This window comes from Eutrigla gurnardus, assembly GCF_963514095.1.
Source record: "Eutrigla gurnardus genome assembly, chromosome: 17".
NCBI lineage: Eukaryota > Metazoa > Chordata > Actinopteri > Perciformes > Triglidae > Eutrigla > Eutrigla gurnardus.
The window spans coordinates 17292413-17308521 of record NC_139928.1 but is presented as its reverse complement, the minus strand read 5'-3'; the positions used below and the strand labels follow the sequence as shown (position 1 = coordinate 17308521).

General features: G+C 45.8%; 1 protein-coding gene across 3 annotated transcripts; it reads left to right on the top strand.

The window, feature by feature from the left end:
- Positions 1-2671: 2671 nt before the first annotated feature.
- On the top strand, positions 2672-12792 carry prdm1b (PR domain containing 1b, with ZNF domain). 3 transcript variants are annotated; one of them, XM_084032807.1, is made up of 7 exons: positions 2672-2837; positions 3080-3379; positions 5968-6087; positions 7531-7771; positions 9427-10334; positions 10434-10562; positions 10974-12792. In XM_084032807.1, the coding sequence occupies exons 2-7, from the start codon at positions 3200-3202 to the stop codon at positions 11541-11543; spliced, it is 2148 nt and encodes a 715-aa protein (XP_083888933.1). In that variant the 5' UTR covers positions 2672-2837; positions 3080-3199; the 3' UTR covers positions 11544-12792. The 3 variants fall into 3 exon arrangements, with proteins under 3 accessions (XP_083888933.1, XP_083888934.1, XP_083888935.1); XM_084032808.1 differs by lacking the exons at positions 2672-2837; positions 3080-3379; positions 5968-6087 and adding an exon at positions 7157-7278; XM_084032809.1 differs by lacking the exons at positions 2672-2837; positions 3080-3379; positions 5968-6087 and adding an exon at positions 7281-7417.
- The last annotated feature ends 3317 nt before the right edge of the window (positions 12793-16109 follow it).

Here is a 16109-nt window from a genome sequence, read left to right as displayed (position 1 = left end):
GGCGAAGGCACGGTCGTGCGACGGCCACGTCATGAGCCGGTCACCCATTGGATTGGGTGGACGCTCACCGGGGCTTCGGGGTGGTGGAATCAGTGGTTATTGATGGGTAAACAATAGGATTATTTACTTTATTCTGCTAATTGCCCTATTTGTTGGGGCAGGGAGACAGATGTACTAAAACCACCATTAAGTCTTCGTTGTACTGTGTGAATGATTAAATTCTTTCACATATTCATATGGGTTCACCTTAAATTAGACCTTTAGTCTAATTGTGTAATAATGACTCTTCTCTGTTCTGGCGCCTCAGTGGTGGAACGAACTCCCGACTAATGTCAGGACAGCTGAGTCATTTGCCATTTTCCGAAAAAGGCTCAAGACTCACCTGTTCAGACTTCACCTCGACTAGCATGACCCACAGACCCCCCCCCCCCCCCCCCCCCCAAAAAAAAAAAAAAACCTTACCTATAGCACTCTGATCGTAGCACTGTTGCTCTTGAAGTACTAGTTTACTAAGATGAGGACCTAACACTTGTTCTATTTTTAGCTCTTACTTTATCAGTTGTGGTTTCCTTGTTTCCTTCTTTTGACAAATGTACTTATTGTAAGTCGCTTTGGACAAAAGCGTCTGCTAAATGACCTAAATGTAAATGTAAATGTAATGCTTTATCTCCTGCACCACAGCACTTCTAAAACCATCACAGTAGATCTTTTTACACAAGCAGTCGATTTAACTCGCTTGTGTAATCGACATTTGGTAGAACAGGTGGCAGCTTTCTCTGCACTGTTGCTGACACTGCAGCTGTACAGACTTAGACTATTGCATGGCAACAAGTGTCCATTTAAACCAGACCATTACAAAACACCCAGGTACTGTTAACGAAGTATTATCACGTCCCAGGTCACATCACTTTGTCTGCTTTCCTCCGTCTCAGACAGGATAGCTGACCTCCACTTATCCTTTTTTCGGCTCATCTGGTGCCGTTATCTCCCTTCCCCTCCCCCCCTTTTGTGCAAAGGCCCAGTTCACTTTGCCCCGACTAGTGAGGTTTCCCTCCCTGAAGAAAAAAAAAAAGTGTGTATGGAACTATCTACTACCCCGGATGTGATGTGTGTCCAGGAGTGAGATGAGACAGCTAGCCTGCTATCCTGGAGTGCTGGGTCTTTAGCCTCTGAGCCCTGAGCCTGAGCCTAGACTGTCTGCAAATTAGAGAAATTAGCCAAGCCGGGCACAGGCCAGTGAAAGAGCCCAAATCCCCACCTGCCCTCCCTCTTCACCAAACACACACACACATACACTCCTTATACCACCACCATTAACCCCCACGCCACACTGGGCAGTAAAGCTCCCGTCTTGGAATAGCGGTCTTGCCATATGGCAGCCAATTTACTATTTCACCAGCCAAGTTAGGAAAGTAAGGGGGAGAGGAGGAGGGGCATTTGGGATATATATATTAAACACTCGAGAGTGCACATTAACAATATTGTTTTATATATAAAACTTACAAATTATTTTTTTCTTACATTGGCTTAAATGATTTTCTTTTGGCTTTTAATTTGTTTAAATTTTTTAAAAGGAAAATACAGAATGGAGTGCACCTGAACAAAAAAAATAAAATAAAAAATCAACTACACTACACTAGCATTCCACCTGCAATTTTGATTTTTTTATTTAACATTTAGCTATAGATGTAAATGTATAATAGATTACACTAATATAATCAAATTGCTAGTTATTTTCTGCATATGTGTCATCAAAAACACAAAATTACCTTGACCCTTTTTTTTACTTCAAGTCTTTATTATTAAGGACAAACTGACATTTATTTCACCCGTGCTAAATTTGACACAGAGGCTGATGTGCTCCAAAGGGATTTCACAAATCGCTTTCTTCCACAGGCTGTTTCTCCACATATAGAAGTCCCATTCCCTTTTTTCTCTAACCCTCCATATGTCGCTTGAACCGCTCTCCTGTCCCGGCTATCTTTATACAGTCTGCCAGGTGAGTTGACCCAGAAACCCATAAATAAACCGTGCGTGTGTCTGAAAGTAAAGGGGACGGTCAGGTCTCTAAGTCTCTCTCCTGCGTGCTCGGATGACCTGCCCTACATCCATACCTGTGGATGGATGAAGAACGCCAATCAGCACAAGGCTTTTATCTGTGCATCAGAGAGAGTTATTGTTGTTTTTTCCTGAATTCAAATTAAAAAAGGAGAAAAAAATGTGTATGTTAGGGATTTATATAGTGTTGCAGGGGTCTTAGTTCAAGACGTTCTACAGTGAGATGTAGGTCAAGGAGATACAGTGGCAGCAGATTGCTCATTAAGTGCCAAACCAAGCAAAAGTCTATGAGTGTGTTTTTCAGTGGCAACAGGCCAGCCATCTGCTCTTCTTTTATTCATTCATTAACATCTCTTCTTTGTGTGTGTGTGTGCACGTGTGTGTGTGTGTGTGTGTGCGTATATGTGTGTAAGCATTCATCACAACAGCCACTTGCTGGCCCGAGCGTACGTCACCGATGTTGTTGTCCAAAACCAACAGTTTGGCTCGGTCACGTGACCACGGCGGCCTGTGATTGGTTGTGGCGTTGAGCTTAAAAAAGGCTTGGCGCAATCCGGGGGCACATGAGTTTCTGGTGACGGCAAGCAGAGCGGCCACGGGGCGAGAGCGGATATTTCCACAGGATCTAACTGACAGGGATCCACTGAAGAAGGGAAAAAAAAAAAAAAAAAACACTGTGAGGAAGAAGAGAAAGTCCAACGGAGGAGGAAGCAGATAAACGATCCGGGGATGACATAGCCAAAGAAATGAGGATCCTACAGCTGAATGAATGTGTGAAAGTAAGTCATACCTCTTTCTTATTTTGTTGTTGTTGTTGCTGGATAGAGAAAAGATGGATGAGCTGAGATCACTTGTATTCAACTTCAGGCCAACCCAGCAGTTTGAAAGGTGTTTGACACCTTTGTCAGTTTGCGGTTTGGAAAGACTTTCCTTCTGCACCCTTCTATTGAAATACGTACTTAGCCTCAAACTTAATGAGATGACAGCTGATAACATCTCTTTCTCCCACTCCCGTTTCCAGATCTCGAGCTTTAACCAGTGAAACCTAAGACAAAGGGAGCTACCCGGCTGAAAACCAAAGCACTTCTATACCAAAGCAACGTCAACCAAAAATCCACGCAGTCCAAGGCGTTATCCCTACATGGTCGAGATGAAGCTGGAAAGCACACTGGGAGACATGAGCGCTTGGAGGGAGGTGGACTTTGTCCTCAACTGCACCTACATTGTGCCGGACCAGGTGTCGGATCCCAGCTTCAGCCTGCCCAAAGCCATGACCTCCATCCCACGCAACCTCACCTTCGAATACAGCACAGCCAATGAGGTAAGAGCAATTCCGCTTACTCTTTAAACTGATGTTTTTTTTATTTTTTATTTAATCAGAATAAAAATTAAATATGTTGCCGTGGTTAGTTTCAAACCGTGGCGTTCCTGAGTGGCCGGTTTTGTCAGATTAAATCTTCAGCATTCACACTTGGAAATATTAATTCTGCGTTACATAACGTTCTGTTGGGCCATCTGCATCGGGGCGACTCGGAACAAAAGATCTGCTGACTAATGAGTTCTTTGCGCATACAGTCGAGTGCACAGCGTGCATGTGGGGGCCGTGGACGTGAGGCCAGTAGCAGCTTGAGGTCAGCGGCCTTTATTTTTTTTTTCTGTCTCCCGGCCACCTCAGCTTCCAGCACGTCGCCCCTTAAAACCTCAGGCCATTGTGCAGCTCCATTGCGCTCCAACTCGGGACATAAACACACAAAAGTAAGATGTCAGGGATCAGCTTATTGCGACATTTCCCTCCCCTTTTCCCCCTTCTTGTTCTTTCTAACCTGTCCTATCTGCCTCCTACGTCCTCCTCTCCCACTCTGATGAGTCAGGGAAGGAGCGAACGCAACAATACCCCCGGAGCTATTTCCACCAGCTGACTGTTTGGCGTGCAGTGAGATCCAGCGTCTGCCCAGACATGTCACCGTAAAGCGCTGCAGTCACATCTCCGAGCAAGGCGTTAAAAAAAAAGAAGAAAAAGGGAACGCGTCCTGTAACTAAAGAGAGAATTGTCACCTTAAAACGGAACAGAGAAAGATGTCACACTCACTTGTTTTGCAGGCGACACTCTGATGCTTGTGGTCGACCTCGCCGTCCCCCCTTCCTCTTTCTCTCTTTAACCAGGCAGCACTTTCTTGCCATCGTTCCCCTTCCCCTTATTGTCGCCAAATCCACGACTAACACACTTCAGACACTCACGCTTCACACAATGTGATTTTTATGTACAGCAGTGCTATCTGGCTGAATTAGAACCGTTAAAATGTGTTATATCCGCGTGAAAGGCGTACTGGCAAGAGAAACAAGTGCTCGCATATGTTTGTATAATGAGATATTAGATGACACACACACACACACCCTTGCCAGTAATCTTAGCCCGAACTGGCCCTTGCCCACTGAGTGGTTTCACTTGCTAAAGATAGTGTCATGTGAATCCTGACACAGTCATCGGGAAGGCAAGCGAAGGGATTTTACACACGGACAGAGCGTATGGTTCTGACGGTTTCATTTGGCAGATTTGGCGAACAGAAACAAGTCAAAAGTGCGTAGTCAGGTCGCTTGTCTCCATTGGCAGGATGTCCTCCTGCACGCTTTGCCATACTAATGCAGCCCACTTCCTATTCCGTAACTTCGTGGGACTTATTTCCCTGAAACGTCCTTTTCCTTCCCATTTTTCTTTTTAATTCCGAAGCGTGCCAGGAAATGGAAAAGAAGGGTGGAGGGGAGGGGAGTGGGGGGCGCGTGGCAGATGGGGCGTTAGCAACGGGTGCCAGCGAGAGAGGGAGAGAGGCAGCACATGGGGGTGGGGGGGTGGGGGGGGGGATTTAGGTTAAAACCAGATGATTAACTTTCATTGGGGACAGGCAGTAGGCCAGGCAGCTCGTGCGGGCCGCTGTGCCTCCACCTGGCAGGCGCACTAGCTATTTCCAGAGGGTTAAGAAAAGACTGGGGATGGGGGGGGGGGGAGGAGGAGCGTGATAGCGTGGGTCAGTTTATGAACGCCCATCCTCCTTTCTTCCGTTCTCCAACACCGCTGACCCCTCCCTCTCTCCCTCCCGCTCCCTTCTTCCTCCCGACCTGGCCAAAGTGAGCGGTTAAGCAGCGGCGGCGGCCGCAATGGTTCGTTAGTCACGCAACGCCAGCGAAGCACAATGTCCCTGTCACTCTGCTTCATCGCATCCGGGAATCACCTCACTCGCCACCACGGCGGCTGCTGACACCCCCCCCCCCCCCCCCCACCTCTACACACACACACACTGTGTTTGGGGGGGGGGGGTATTTAAGGATTGAACACAAAGCTCCTCAAGACATGGAGGCTGTGTGTACACCACAGATGCTGCTGCCTGATGGCGTGTGTTTGTGTTTTGAGAAAGGGTCGAACCCAAGCCTGCGCCCTCGCTACAGATATGATCTGCCAACCAAAATGTTTTCACACTCGTGCACTCAATAACCTGCAGAACACAACAAACCACGTTATTTGTCCGGGCACGTTTTGAAATGAATCCAACCATCGTCGAAGGTGTGACTAATTTCCACATCTGAATATTAAAACAGACAAATGAGAGCTCAGCGTATTCACGAGGCAATCAACAGGTGACACTGCTTCATCTCTCTCTCCCCGTGTCATCTCTGAATGAGCACAGCAGGTCAGAGATCAGTGGAGCAGGTCAGAGAAAGTGTAATTCCCTCCATTCGATTAACTCGTTAGTGTGGAAAGTGTGTCACGTTGCAGGGTTTTTTTTTTAAACGTGGATCGAGAGCTGTCTGGGTCAACGTGAGGACGCAACAAGTTGTTGCGCCGTAATAGAGGTAGAAGGGGGGGAAACAAGGAATAAGAGTCTGGATCTAATGACGTGCTCATCTGTGTTGCAGGTGATGGGCGTGTTCAGCAAAGAGTACATCCCTCAGGGCACTCGCTTCGGCCCACTGCAAGGAGTCATCTACACCAAAGACAACGTTCCCAAACAGGCCAACAGGAAATACTTCTGGAGGGTAAGGAAAACACATACACACACATACACATACACACACACACACACACACACACACACACACACACACACACACACGTTTATGTATATACAAACTCAATGCATATTTAGGCATCAATACCGCCACCCAGCTCAGCGTGATACAGTAAGAAATCGACACTGGGATTAACTGGAAGCAACAGGGGATGTGTTTATTTCCTTTGTTTTTAATCCAAAAAAAGAGAAGAAGAAGAAAAAAAAAAAGACATCCGTTGCTGAGAAGTTTCACATCAAACAAATAAGCTTTCACACAGCAATGGCGTACATTGGTTTTGGTCAGACTTTAAAAAGGAGGAAGTTGACGGCGGTGGCATGTAACAATGGATTCACTCACAGTCATCAGAGCTTTACCGTCACATACACAAAGGAAGGGACTATTGTTCAACATACACGTACACTCTCACACTATCCTTGAGACTCACACAATCCCCCCCTCCCTGTTTATGTCTTTAAGCCCTTGTTTCTTTCCTCTCTCGCTCATCCCTTATGTCACTTAGGAATTTTTTTTTTTCTGCTGAGTCAATTCCCATCAGGACTTTTTGTTGCCATCCTACGTATTATGCTTCCGGCTCCATTTCCTGGAAACCTGTGCAAGGAGTGTTGCAGCGGTGCAATAGTGAAAGTGAGACGTTCTCTAGGAGTAATTGTGTTATCGGTCTTATGACACAGGTGGAGGGAGGGGGGCGGACGTGCTGGCAAAGGCATGCCTGTGTGTGTGTGTGTGTGTGTGTGTGTGTGTGTGTGTGTGTGTGTGTGTGTGTGTGTTTGGCTGCCTGCCAGTACCTGTCTGCCAGACACCCAGCAATTAAAATTTGTTTTCATAAGGAAATACTTCAGAAGACATAATCATAGTTTAAGTACAACTGGCATGTGTTCAATAAAAAAAAATTACAACACAGGAACAACAATACTCACACGGCCAAAGTGAGAAAAAGAAAAAAAAATTAAAAAGAGGGGGAGTGAGAGCGTCAGCCGCTATGGTGAGTGGCTGGCCACGCCCCCAATGCATCACCACTTACTACATAATACAGCTCGGCAGCCACAATCACACATTCAGAGAGCAGAGAGCAGAGCTGTAGGTGCAGCAGACCTAAAGGAGTAAAGATAATACTGTAACTGATCACTGAAGGATATTTAACTGTACATGGCAGAGGTGATTATTCTCTTTTCTCTATAATCTTGTTTTATTTAAAGGTTTTTTTGGACAATTTTACGTGGATTTCAATCAGCAGTTTTCACATTAATTTAAGAAATAAGGCATCACATGCTGCAATAATTAATGGTTATAATTGGTAAGAAGATTCATATAACATTTATTTTATTTTTATTAAACCATTTTATATAGATACTTTATATTTGCTTGGAGCGTACATGTTTTGAACCCATCATCTCCGTCCATCCACAGATTTACAGCGGTGGGCAGCTTCAACACTTCATTGACGGCTATGACGTCCACAGGAGCAACTGGATGCGCTACGTCAACCCGGCCCGCTCTCTGGCCGAACAGAACCTGGTGGCGTGCCAGAACGGCCGAGACGTCTACTTCTACACCATCCGCCCGGTGGAGCCCAACCAGGAGCTGCTGGTGTGGTACAGCCAGGAGTTCGCCCAGAGGCTCTGCGGCCAGCAGGTCGACATCAAGCAGAGTGAGTGCAGCAGGAGATGCTTTTTCTAGTTATTTGTCAGGGATGTGACGGTCCATTCCAAGGATAAAGGTTGACTATTATCTTGAGGCACAGGGAAGGAATGATTTAGGGAAGGGTTGAAAAACTGACGATAATCAGCTGTTTTGTTGGTTGTTTTTTCCTCACTCCATCCAACAAAGTGGCAGATTGAGATCTGTGGCGGTGACTAAACACGTAGCACGCCTGCGTCATGCCATGATTTCTATCATCAGTCAAATTCCTTCTCTTCAAGAGGTATGAAGATGCACTCGTCTTCCGTCCTGTAAACGAGACCAGATGTTATCTTTTCACGGTGAAGATAGTAGGTTTGATGCTGCGTCTTCCTGTGAGAGGTAAATATCATAGAGGGAACGCGCCCAGACATTGGCCTGGAAAAATCTCAGCAGATACAGCGAATGACGTGGGACTTTGAGTAGAAATCGGAGGGGGAATAATGCCTGGTCAAAGTACCTTTTGTGAGTCATTTGTTTTCAGCTGTTAGTAGAATGGAAAGTCATCCTCCCGTGTGATTGTCACAAAGTGGTGACTCATCATCCCAACTGGATACACCAGATGCGTTACAATTCCTCTCGGTGACTAAGGCCGAGGCGGTATCGTTCAATTGTTTGATCAACATACGGGATCGTAAAAAGCATTCCCCTTCCCTTTCGAGTTCAGGTATGCTCATTGTTTGACTTTCTCGTATATCTGAAGATAATCTCGATTGGCGGTTCTGGCATGAATCAGTTTGGGCTTTTTTAAGGGCATTGTTGTGCATCTGTGACGTGACATGAAAAATGTGTGGCTCAAATATGAATCAAGATTCAAATGGTTTCAGGACCACAGCACCGACCCACCGACCGGAACAAACTTACTTATTTCACAGTTAAACAGAAGACAGATGTTTCTGAAAACATTTGATTTATTGTTTTTAAACAGCACTGCCTATTTACCGGAGTTTATGAGCTTCCCAAGCGTTGACTGAGTGCTCCAAACAAGCACTCTGTCAGAGGAAGCAGAAAAACCTGATTCTTTCACAGATTATCCATCTCATGTACTAGTTTGCAAACGTGACGATAAGTTATTTCATGGTCAATTATCAAGTATAGCAAATAAGCTAAACCATGCAAGAGCCCTTAAATGACACCGAATGCAGTTCACAAAATGAACGGGGTAGAATAACACGATACATGAAACAAGAGCTGACGTACCGTAATGGTGACAAATTCTCAAAAAGAGAAGAAAAAAAAAAAGATGGAGGAGATGTTTCACATTATCTTGCGGCAAGTGAGACAGCGATGCCCAGAAAAGGTTCCGCAAATGAAACTCGAAGTATTGCGGTACAACTGTGACACATGGACTCCCACACGCTTCACCGCCGACTTATTCTCCCACATCATAAACCACTACTGCAATTGACAAACAGAAACCTTTAGCGTATGATTTTAAAATGTCAAGTCAGACTGAAACTACTATCATTTACCATAAGAGGGAGTGCTCTCTCCGTGGGCGGCAGGGTGTTGGTGGAAGCGCTTTAACTTCATGTGATTTTCACAAGATTTTTTTTCTCCCCTCCAGTTTGATGCCCTTTTTTTTTTTTAACTCACCAAACTCAATTTGCACTTATTTATTTGCAGAATACATGAGTTCAGATGGAGAGCACGAGCCAGAGTACACCAAGCAGCATCTACCTCAGCAGACGTGGCTGTCGGAAAGAACGAAGGAGGAGGTGAAAGAAGAGAGGGATGAAGACGAGGAGAAGATCGACGTGGAGATGTTGGAAAGGGACACACCGCCCGATACGCCCGACGACCAGATCATGGACTTCAGCAAAAAGGTTGAGAGCGACAGAGAGTCACAAGACCGGAGCATCAGTCCTTCCCCTAAGCCCGAACACAGAGGGCCTAGCCTGGGCTTAAATCACCGGTACCTAACAGATCCTGATCCCATGCTCCCATCCCAGCACCGAAACCTCCCTCTGCACCTCCACGGCCTCTACAGGGAAGGGGTTTCATCTTACCCCCTTTACCCTCAATCCAGATCCCTCCAACCCAACTACCCACTCCTTCCTCCCTACGGCCCACACTTTCCTCGCCTTCTGCTCCCCTCCTACTCCCCTCCCTTTCCTGGGATGCTGCCCTCAAGAGGATCCCTCCGATACGGCAGCTATCTGGGCACCGACGGACTCCCGTATCCGCCTATTGCGCCCCCTAACCTGCTGCCGGTGTCCCTCCCCTACCCGCCATCTTCCCAGGGAGGCCTGAAAGAACTCAAACCAAATGTGTCACCGCCTTGGGGCGCCCCGGCCACCCCGGAGCTTTCCCCTCTCCCCAAGCCCGACAGTCAGCATCACTCTTCTGAGCAGTCTCCCTCTGGTTCGGAGGAAGCCATGAATCTGAGCCTGGCGATGATCAAAAGCAAAACGGCGACGCGCAACGGCCCAGGCCACAAGTCGCTCCCCTACCCGCTGCAGAAGCAGAACGGGAAGATCAAGTATGAATGTAACATCTGCTCGAAGACTTTCGGACAGCTATCGAACCTCAAGGTACAAATCCTCCTGCTTGTTTTTTGATGCAACTCATCACCTATGTTGTCAGACACCAGTGCTAATTACTGTTTTTCCCTATGATCTGTGTAAATGCAGGTCCATCTCCGAGTGCACAGCGGTGAAAGACCTTTCCAGTGTAACCTGTGTAAAAAGAGCTTCACTCAGCTGGCCCACCTGCAGAAACATCACCTGGTCCACACGGGGGAGAAGCCACACGAATGTCAGGTATGTTGAACATCACTATTTAAGAGCTGAACTCTGAATCGAGCATTAGAGGCGCACACAGAAACACGCCACATGCACACACAATACAGTTAAACACTCGCTGACTCACTTTCTGGTAAGGCAGCGTCTATCTCAATGATCCGTTACTGTGTAATTGTTTACTGGTCTGACTGTGTGGGTGTGAGTTTCTAGAGCAAGGATAGAACAAAGAGAGCAAAGCCATCCCTGTTGTTCAATGAAAGTACCCCACAGAACTGGAATAACGCGGTCAACCCTGACACTTTGTTGTGCATGGCATCAACGTGGCGTCATGCCGTGTCATTTTTCCAGAATGATCCAAAACACAAAGCATCTGCGTAAATGACCTGTCACGCGACATTGTCCCTAACGTTTCCCTTCATTCTTTTCCAGGTGTGTCACAAACGCTTCAGCAGCACCAGCAACTTGAAGACGCACCTGCGCCTCCACTCCGGGGAGAAGCCCTACCAGTGCAAGCTGTGCAGCACCAAGTTCACCCAGTACATCCACCTCAAGCTGCACCGTCGCCTCCACAGCAGCCGCGACCGGCCCTACCGCTGCCAGCTCTGCGCCCAGGCCTTCTTCCACCGCTTCTCCCTCCGCATCCACCAGTGCAGCTGCTGCCTGGCCAGCGGCGGCGCCCCCGTCAACGGGCGCATGAAGCAGATGTTGGAGCGCTTCGACGCCAGCCAAGAGGCCGACATGCTCACGGAGGCGGCGTCGGCGCCGCAGGTGGAGGAGGCGGTGGAGCGCTGGTTGGCTCGTACCTTGGAGGGGGAAGGGAAAGAGGACAAGAAGGAGGCCGCCGTGCTGCTGAAATCTCTGACGGCAGCTATAAACGCAACGCACGCCGCGGCCCAGTCGGCGGCTACGTCGCACCACAGCCCTCCAATGGCCTATCAGGAGAGGGCCAGCGTTGTTCATCTCCACCCGCGGCCAACGGTGAAGACAGAAGGACAGTGAGAATGAACTGAATGGGGGGGCAAACCAGCAACCAAGAAAACAGACGTCGCCAAATAAAACTCCCTATATCGTCCATGAAGGGCATTAAAGGGAATATAAACTTTCATAATCCAATGAGCGCAGCACCAAAAGAAGAACATTCCAAAGACTGGTCGCGGGTATTCAGTGATTGTACTTCCTCCCAAAACTCAGTTGAAAAAGAAAATGAAAAATGGAGGAGGATGTTGTGTAAGCTGTGAAGTATTTAAAACTCTTTTCACTCAGGTAGAGAAGTGTTTGCTTTAATTGTGCTTTAACTTATTACTATTTTCTTGAAATTTGAGTCATCTTTATTTATTTAGTTGTATCATAGTTTGTTTTCATTCTGTTAGTGTTGGGTTTTTTTTTGTTTTTTCTCTGTGTGTGTCGACAATTCCAAAGGGGATCTGATCTCCGAGGAAAACCGCAAATTGACTCAGGAACAATGATGTGGCACAAACCTGTGAATGAGTCTTCACTTGTGTGTCCTTTTTACTTTTGTGTGGCAGCGTGTTTGAGGTGTGGAAGTATAGATGAACAACAGGGCACTGTGATGCAACTGTTTTATTTATTTATGTTTTTGAGAAGAAAAAAAAAGGGAAAAATTGCATCTCTTGAAATTGTGTGTTAATAAGCAATTGCCAAAATAATGATCAAAGAACATGAATGTGTAGCGATGTTTGTGATTACCACCAAAAGGATCTAAACTGCGGGTTTAACATGATCACGGTATCACAATTAAATATGTGCACGGGATCCTCTGAAAAAATGGCTTTTACTCTTTCTTACCGCAACTTTTTTTATATCAGCACTGAGAAACTACGTGGATCGCTACGTAGCCGTTTACTGGATGTTTCCGATATTTCTTACAAAGCTTTATTGTAAAACGTTTTGGACAACAAAAAATGAGCAACACAGGAGAACAATTTTGTTCATATGTTTCTCACTTGGCACTGGAATGAAAAACACAACCAAAGTCTGTGTGCGTTTGGTTGTTCCCCAAAACCAGCAGCAGGCAGGTACTGTTCTTGAAAATTGTACTGATGAGTCAGTGATGTACTTCTTTTTATCATTTTTGTAGTGTTATTTCTCCTTTTGTACAATACGTTTGTCTATGTAGTTTATTTTTTGAAAACAAGTTATGAGATGTTCAGAATTTATATGCGAGAGGCTATTTTGATGATACTTTTATATTTACATGATGTAGCATATTAAAGATATTGTTTCTATACGTCGTTGTATGTCAAGTGTGTTTGTGTATTTTGGGGAAATGGAGCAACTGGAGGAAGGCAGATGAGAAAACAGTTTTGAAATCCAGTGATAAAGGAAGCATGTCTGAGAAGCAATCGCTCATAATAGAATCACTTATCGCCTTCATGGGGAGGCAGCTGCTAAGACGCTTCACAACACAACAAGCCCTCCGAATGAAACGACAAATTATGAGTATTTTGGGGCAATAATGCAAATAAAAAGAGGGCAGCATTTCCCCTTTACTGCTGGGCCCATAAAATTACAATTACATACAGATACCTTCAACGTGATTGGTAAGGCCTCATGGCGGCTCTACTTCTTCGTCTCCGTGTGAACCGAAGGCCGGCTGGAGGCTCCAGTGACTCACTTTTGCCTCTTGACGTAGAAACAGTAAAACTGTATATAATAACGTAGTCATCGGGGCGTCATCCATCGCTTTGTGGTCTACCGTTATGAAGCGTCAAGTTCGGCATTTCGACTGTCGCCATCTGGGAATTTTTGCAACCAGTGAATGGAAGTGACCATATTTGGACGGCGGAGGAGCGACGGGTGGATCTGATAAGCAGTGCATACAGAACTCTAGCACAATAACTAAAACAACGACATCGTAATCGGCAGGATCACAATGCTTTTTTGACATCCTGCTTACTACCGCTCTCTTGCTGGTAATAAACTCTAGGAAGTCCCACGCTGCTTTCCCCAGATTGGTTCACTTTTCAGGCTCCCTTTCCTAGAAAATACAGGAAGTGAAACTGGTCGGCAACGAATGAAACTCTTGAAAAAACACGTTTGGCGTCATAATTTTTTAACATTACAAAATCGATGCGTGTGAACACAGATGCTCCTGTTATATCATGCGTTGCCGACAAGTAACTTAAAAGGAGGGTTGAGCAAATACGCGTTCAAGAACTGCTCTAAGGTCAAAAAATCTTATTTGGACAAAGTCACAGAGGCCCAGCTGAGGGTCCACCCTGGACAGGTCACCAGTCTATCACACAACCAAAAACGGAAATTGTGAGAAACTTAAATCAATCAATCCGAATTAGCATAAGACAGTACTCAACTCTGGTCACCTGGGGGAAAGCCCTGTGTGTCGATCTCTGTGTCGATCTCTGCCAAGGGAAACTGAGCTTTAACACAACACACAGACCAGAGCACCTGGTGATGTATTTACGGGCACAGCAGGCATACCTAAGCGAACATGAAACCTCAATATATAATTTTAAACATAATCACTGCCGTCCCGTGGCAGTGAGGCACACTTTCAATCTGCAAAACGCAGCAAAGTTACTGTAAGCACGGTTCACTTTTGACAGTAATTCCATCGCAGCCTCCCTCTTTCTCTGTGCCTCAACCACTTTCTGCTTGCCGTGAGGGACAACCCCACAGCTAGACACCCACACAACACTGACCAGAATCAAGGCACCTCAGACCTTTAAAATGTGCACTGCAGTGGTGACAGGAAATCCTTTTTGTGTCTGGTGAGCAACCAGCTACACGTCGAGCCCATCGCTCCGTGAAGCAGCAGTAAGCCACGGGGAGAGTTGCGCTGAACAGAAGAGAAACTCGATCTGCAGACAGCCCCGTTCATACACCACATCCTTTAAAAACATAAGGTCATTCACATGCACGTTATCTTCACACTCAGCCCCAATTCAAGGTGCCTTGTTATGAGAGTATGTACCAATTTAATGCACACTGCAATGCAGGACTTTATATGGCGAGCTGCTGGGACTCCTCATCGTGAGATTCCCAGCAGCTCGGGACAAAAGAGAAAAATGTACCATTTAAACTGAGCAAAGCTCGAATAAATGTAAGCAAAGCATCTTACCAATGAAAAAAAATCAACTCCTAGGTATGACTTATTTATATTTGTATACTTGACTCGCAGTTAGAATGAGTGGGAAATATCTATATATCTATATATAATGCAATTATTCAGTCATTCAGCCTCATGCATTTTGAGCTGTATTGTATTGTCTTTGTGACATGTCCATTACATCTTCTCAGGCACAATTTGAATCGAATGTCAGGTCGGATGTGTCAAGTTTGACGATATGAACACCTGGTGGGACTGGTACATTCTATAGCACTAAATGTATCTTTTTAATCCGAACAGAATAAATATGCCCCATTCAACCTAGCAGAGAAATGCAGTCAATTAACAGACTGGGCAAATAAATATAAGTTAGGGATAACAATTGGACCAAACCAAAGGAATTAGAAAAACTATATCAGCTCTTTAACCACATGGTTGCCTGGTTGAGATGACAGGGTTTCATGCTAAGAAGGCATCCTGTTTCAAAATTCTAATTCTTCGAAATCAGTCATGCAACAGTTCCTCTCTGCCGCTGGCCGGCCGAACAGCAGACTCAATTCATTGCGGCCCTACGAATCACAACAGGACGTCCTTTAAGCTGCCGTGTAGTGTGGTTGACAGGCAAAAATGAAAGAAACACATCAAAAAGACACCAAAAAGCATGCCTCGCCATGTGTGTGCGTGTGTGTGTGTGTGTGTGTGTGTGTGTAGTCGAGTGTATCACCCTCATTACGAGGAAGTCGCCTTGAGTACCAATGAAAAATTCCAGGGAAGTCATTAGCTCGCGTCTGATTGCGTTATGCATAGAACTTGCATCGGTAAGAGCTTTTGTTCTTGACCTTCTGCAGTTTGTGCAAAGTTTCCAGTTTCTCTTGGGAAAACGTACACTGGTGGTCATTAGTGGATCAATTACAGGAATCAGCGGTGACTGGAGTCCTTTCTGACGCCTTCAGGGCAGATTACACACAGTGCTGCGGGAAGACTGGATCTTTTGCTTTCACATTTACCTCCAATTATGGAGCATATTGTGCACCATCAAGACTCAACCACCCCCTTTATTTTGGCCATTAACATTTGATTGATGCTACAGTGACATCACTGATTTGGCTCAATGTCCAACTGGCTTGAACTTTGGAACGGGGGAAAATATGAACGCAGGAGGAGTTTGTCAGGTCACATTAGTGCAATTCACCAATTCCGGACAGAACGGTGCGTAATCGTCACGTTGACAGGAAATTTACAAGCCTTGCATGTGGACACAGTAAACATCAGCACCCACTGCTGAAGTGACTCAGTGGCTCTCAGAGACAGACAGGCGAGGTGAGGCACGAAGGCAAAGCAGGACAAAGAAAGAAAAGGAGGAAACAGTGTTGTAAAAGTATATTGTCAGAGGCAACTTTGACATTGGTGACAATTAAGCTCTCATGAGGATGTAAAATATCTAATTTATTTCTTTGGAAAAGACCTAAATCAATCCA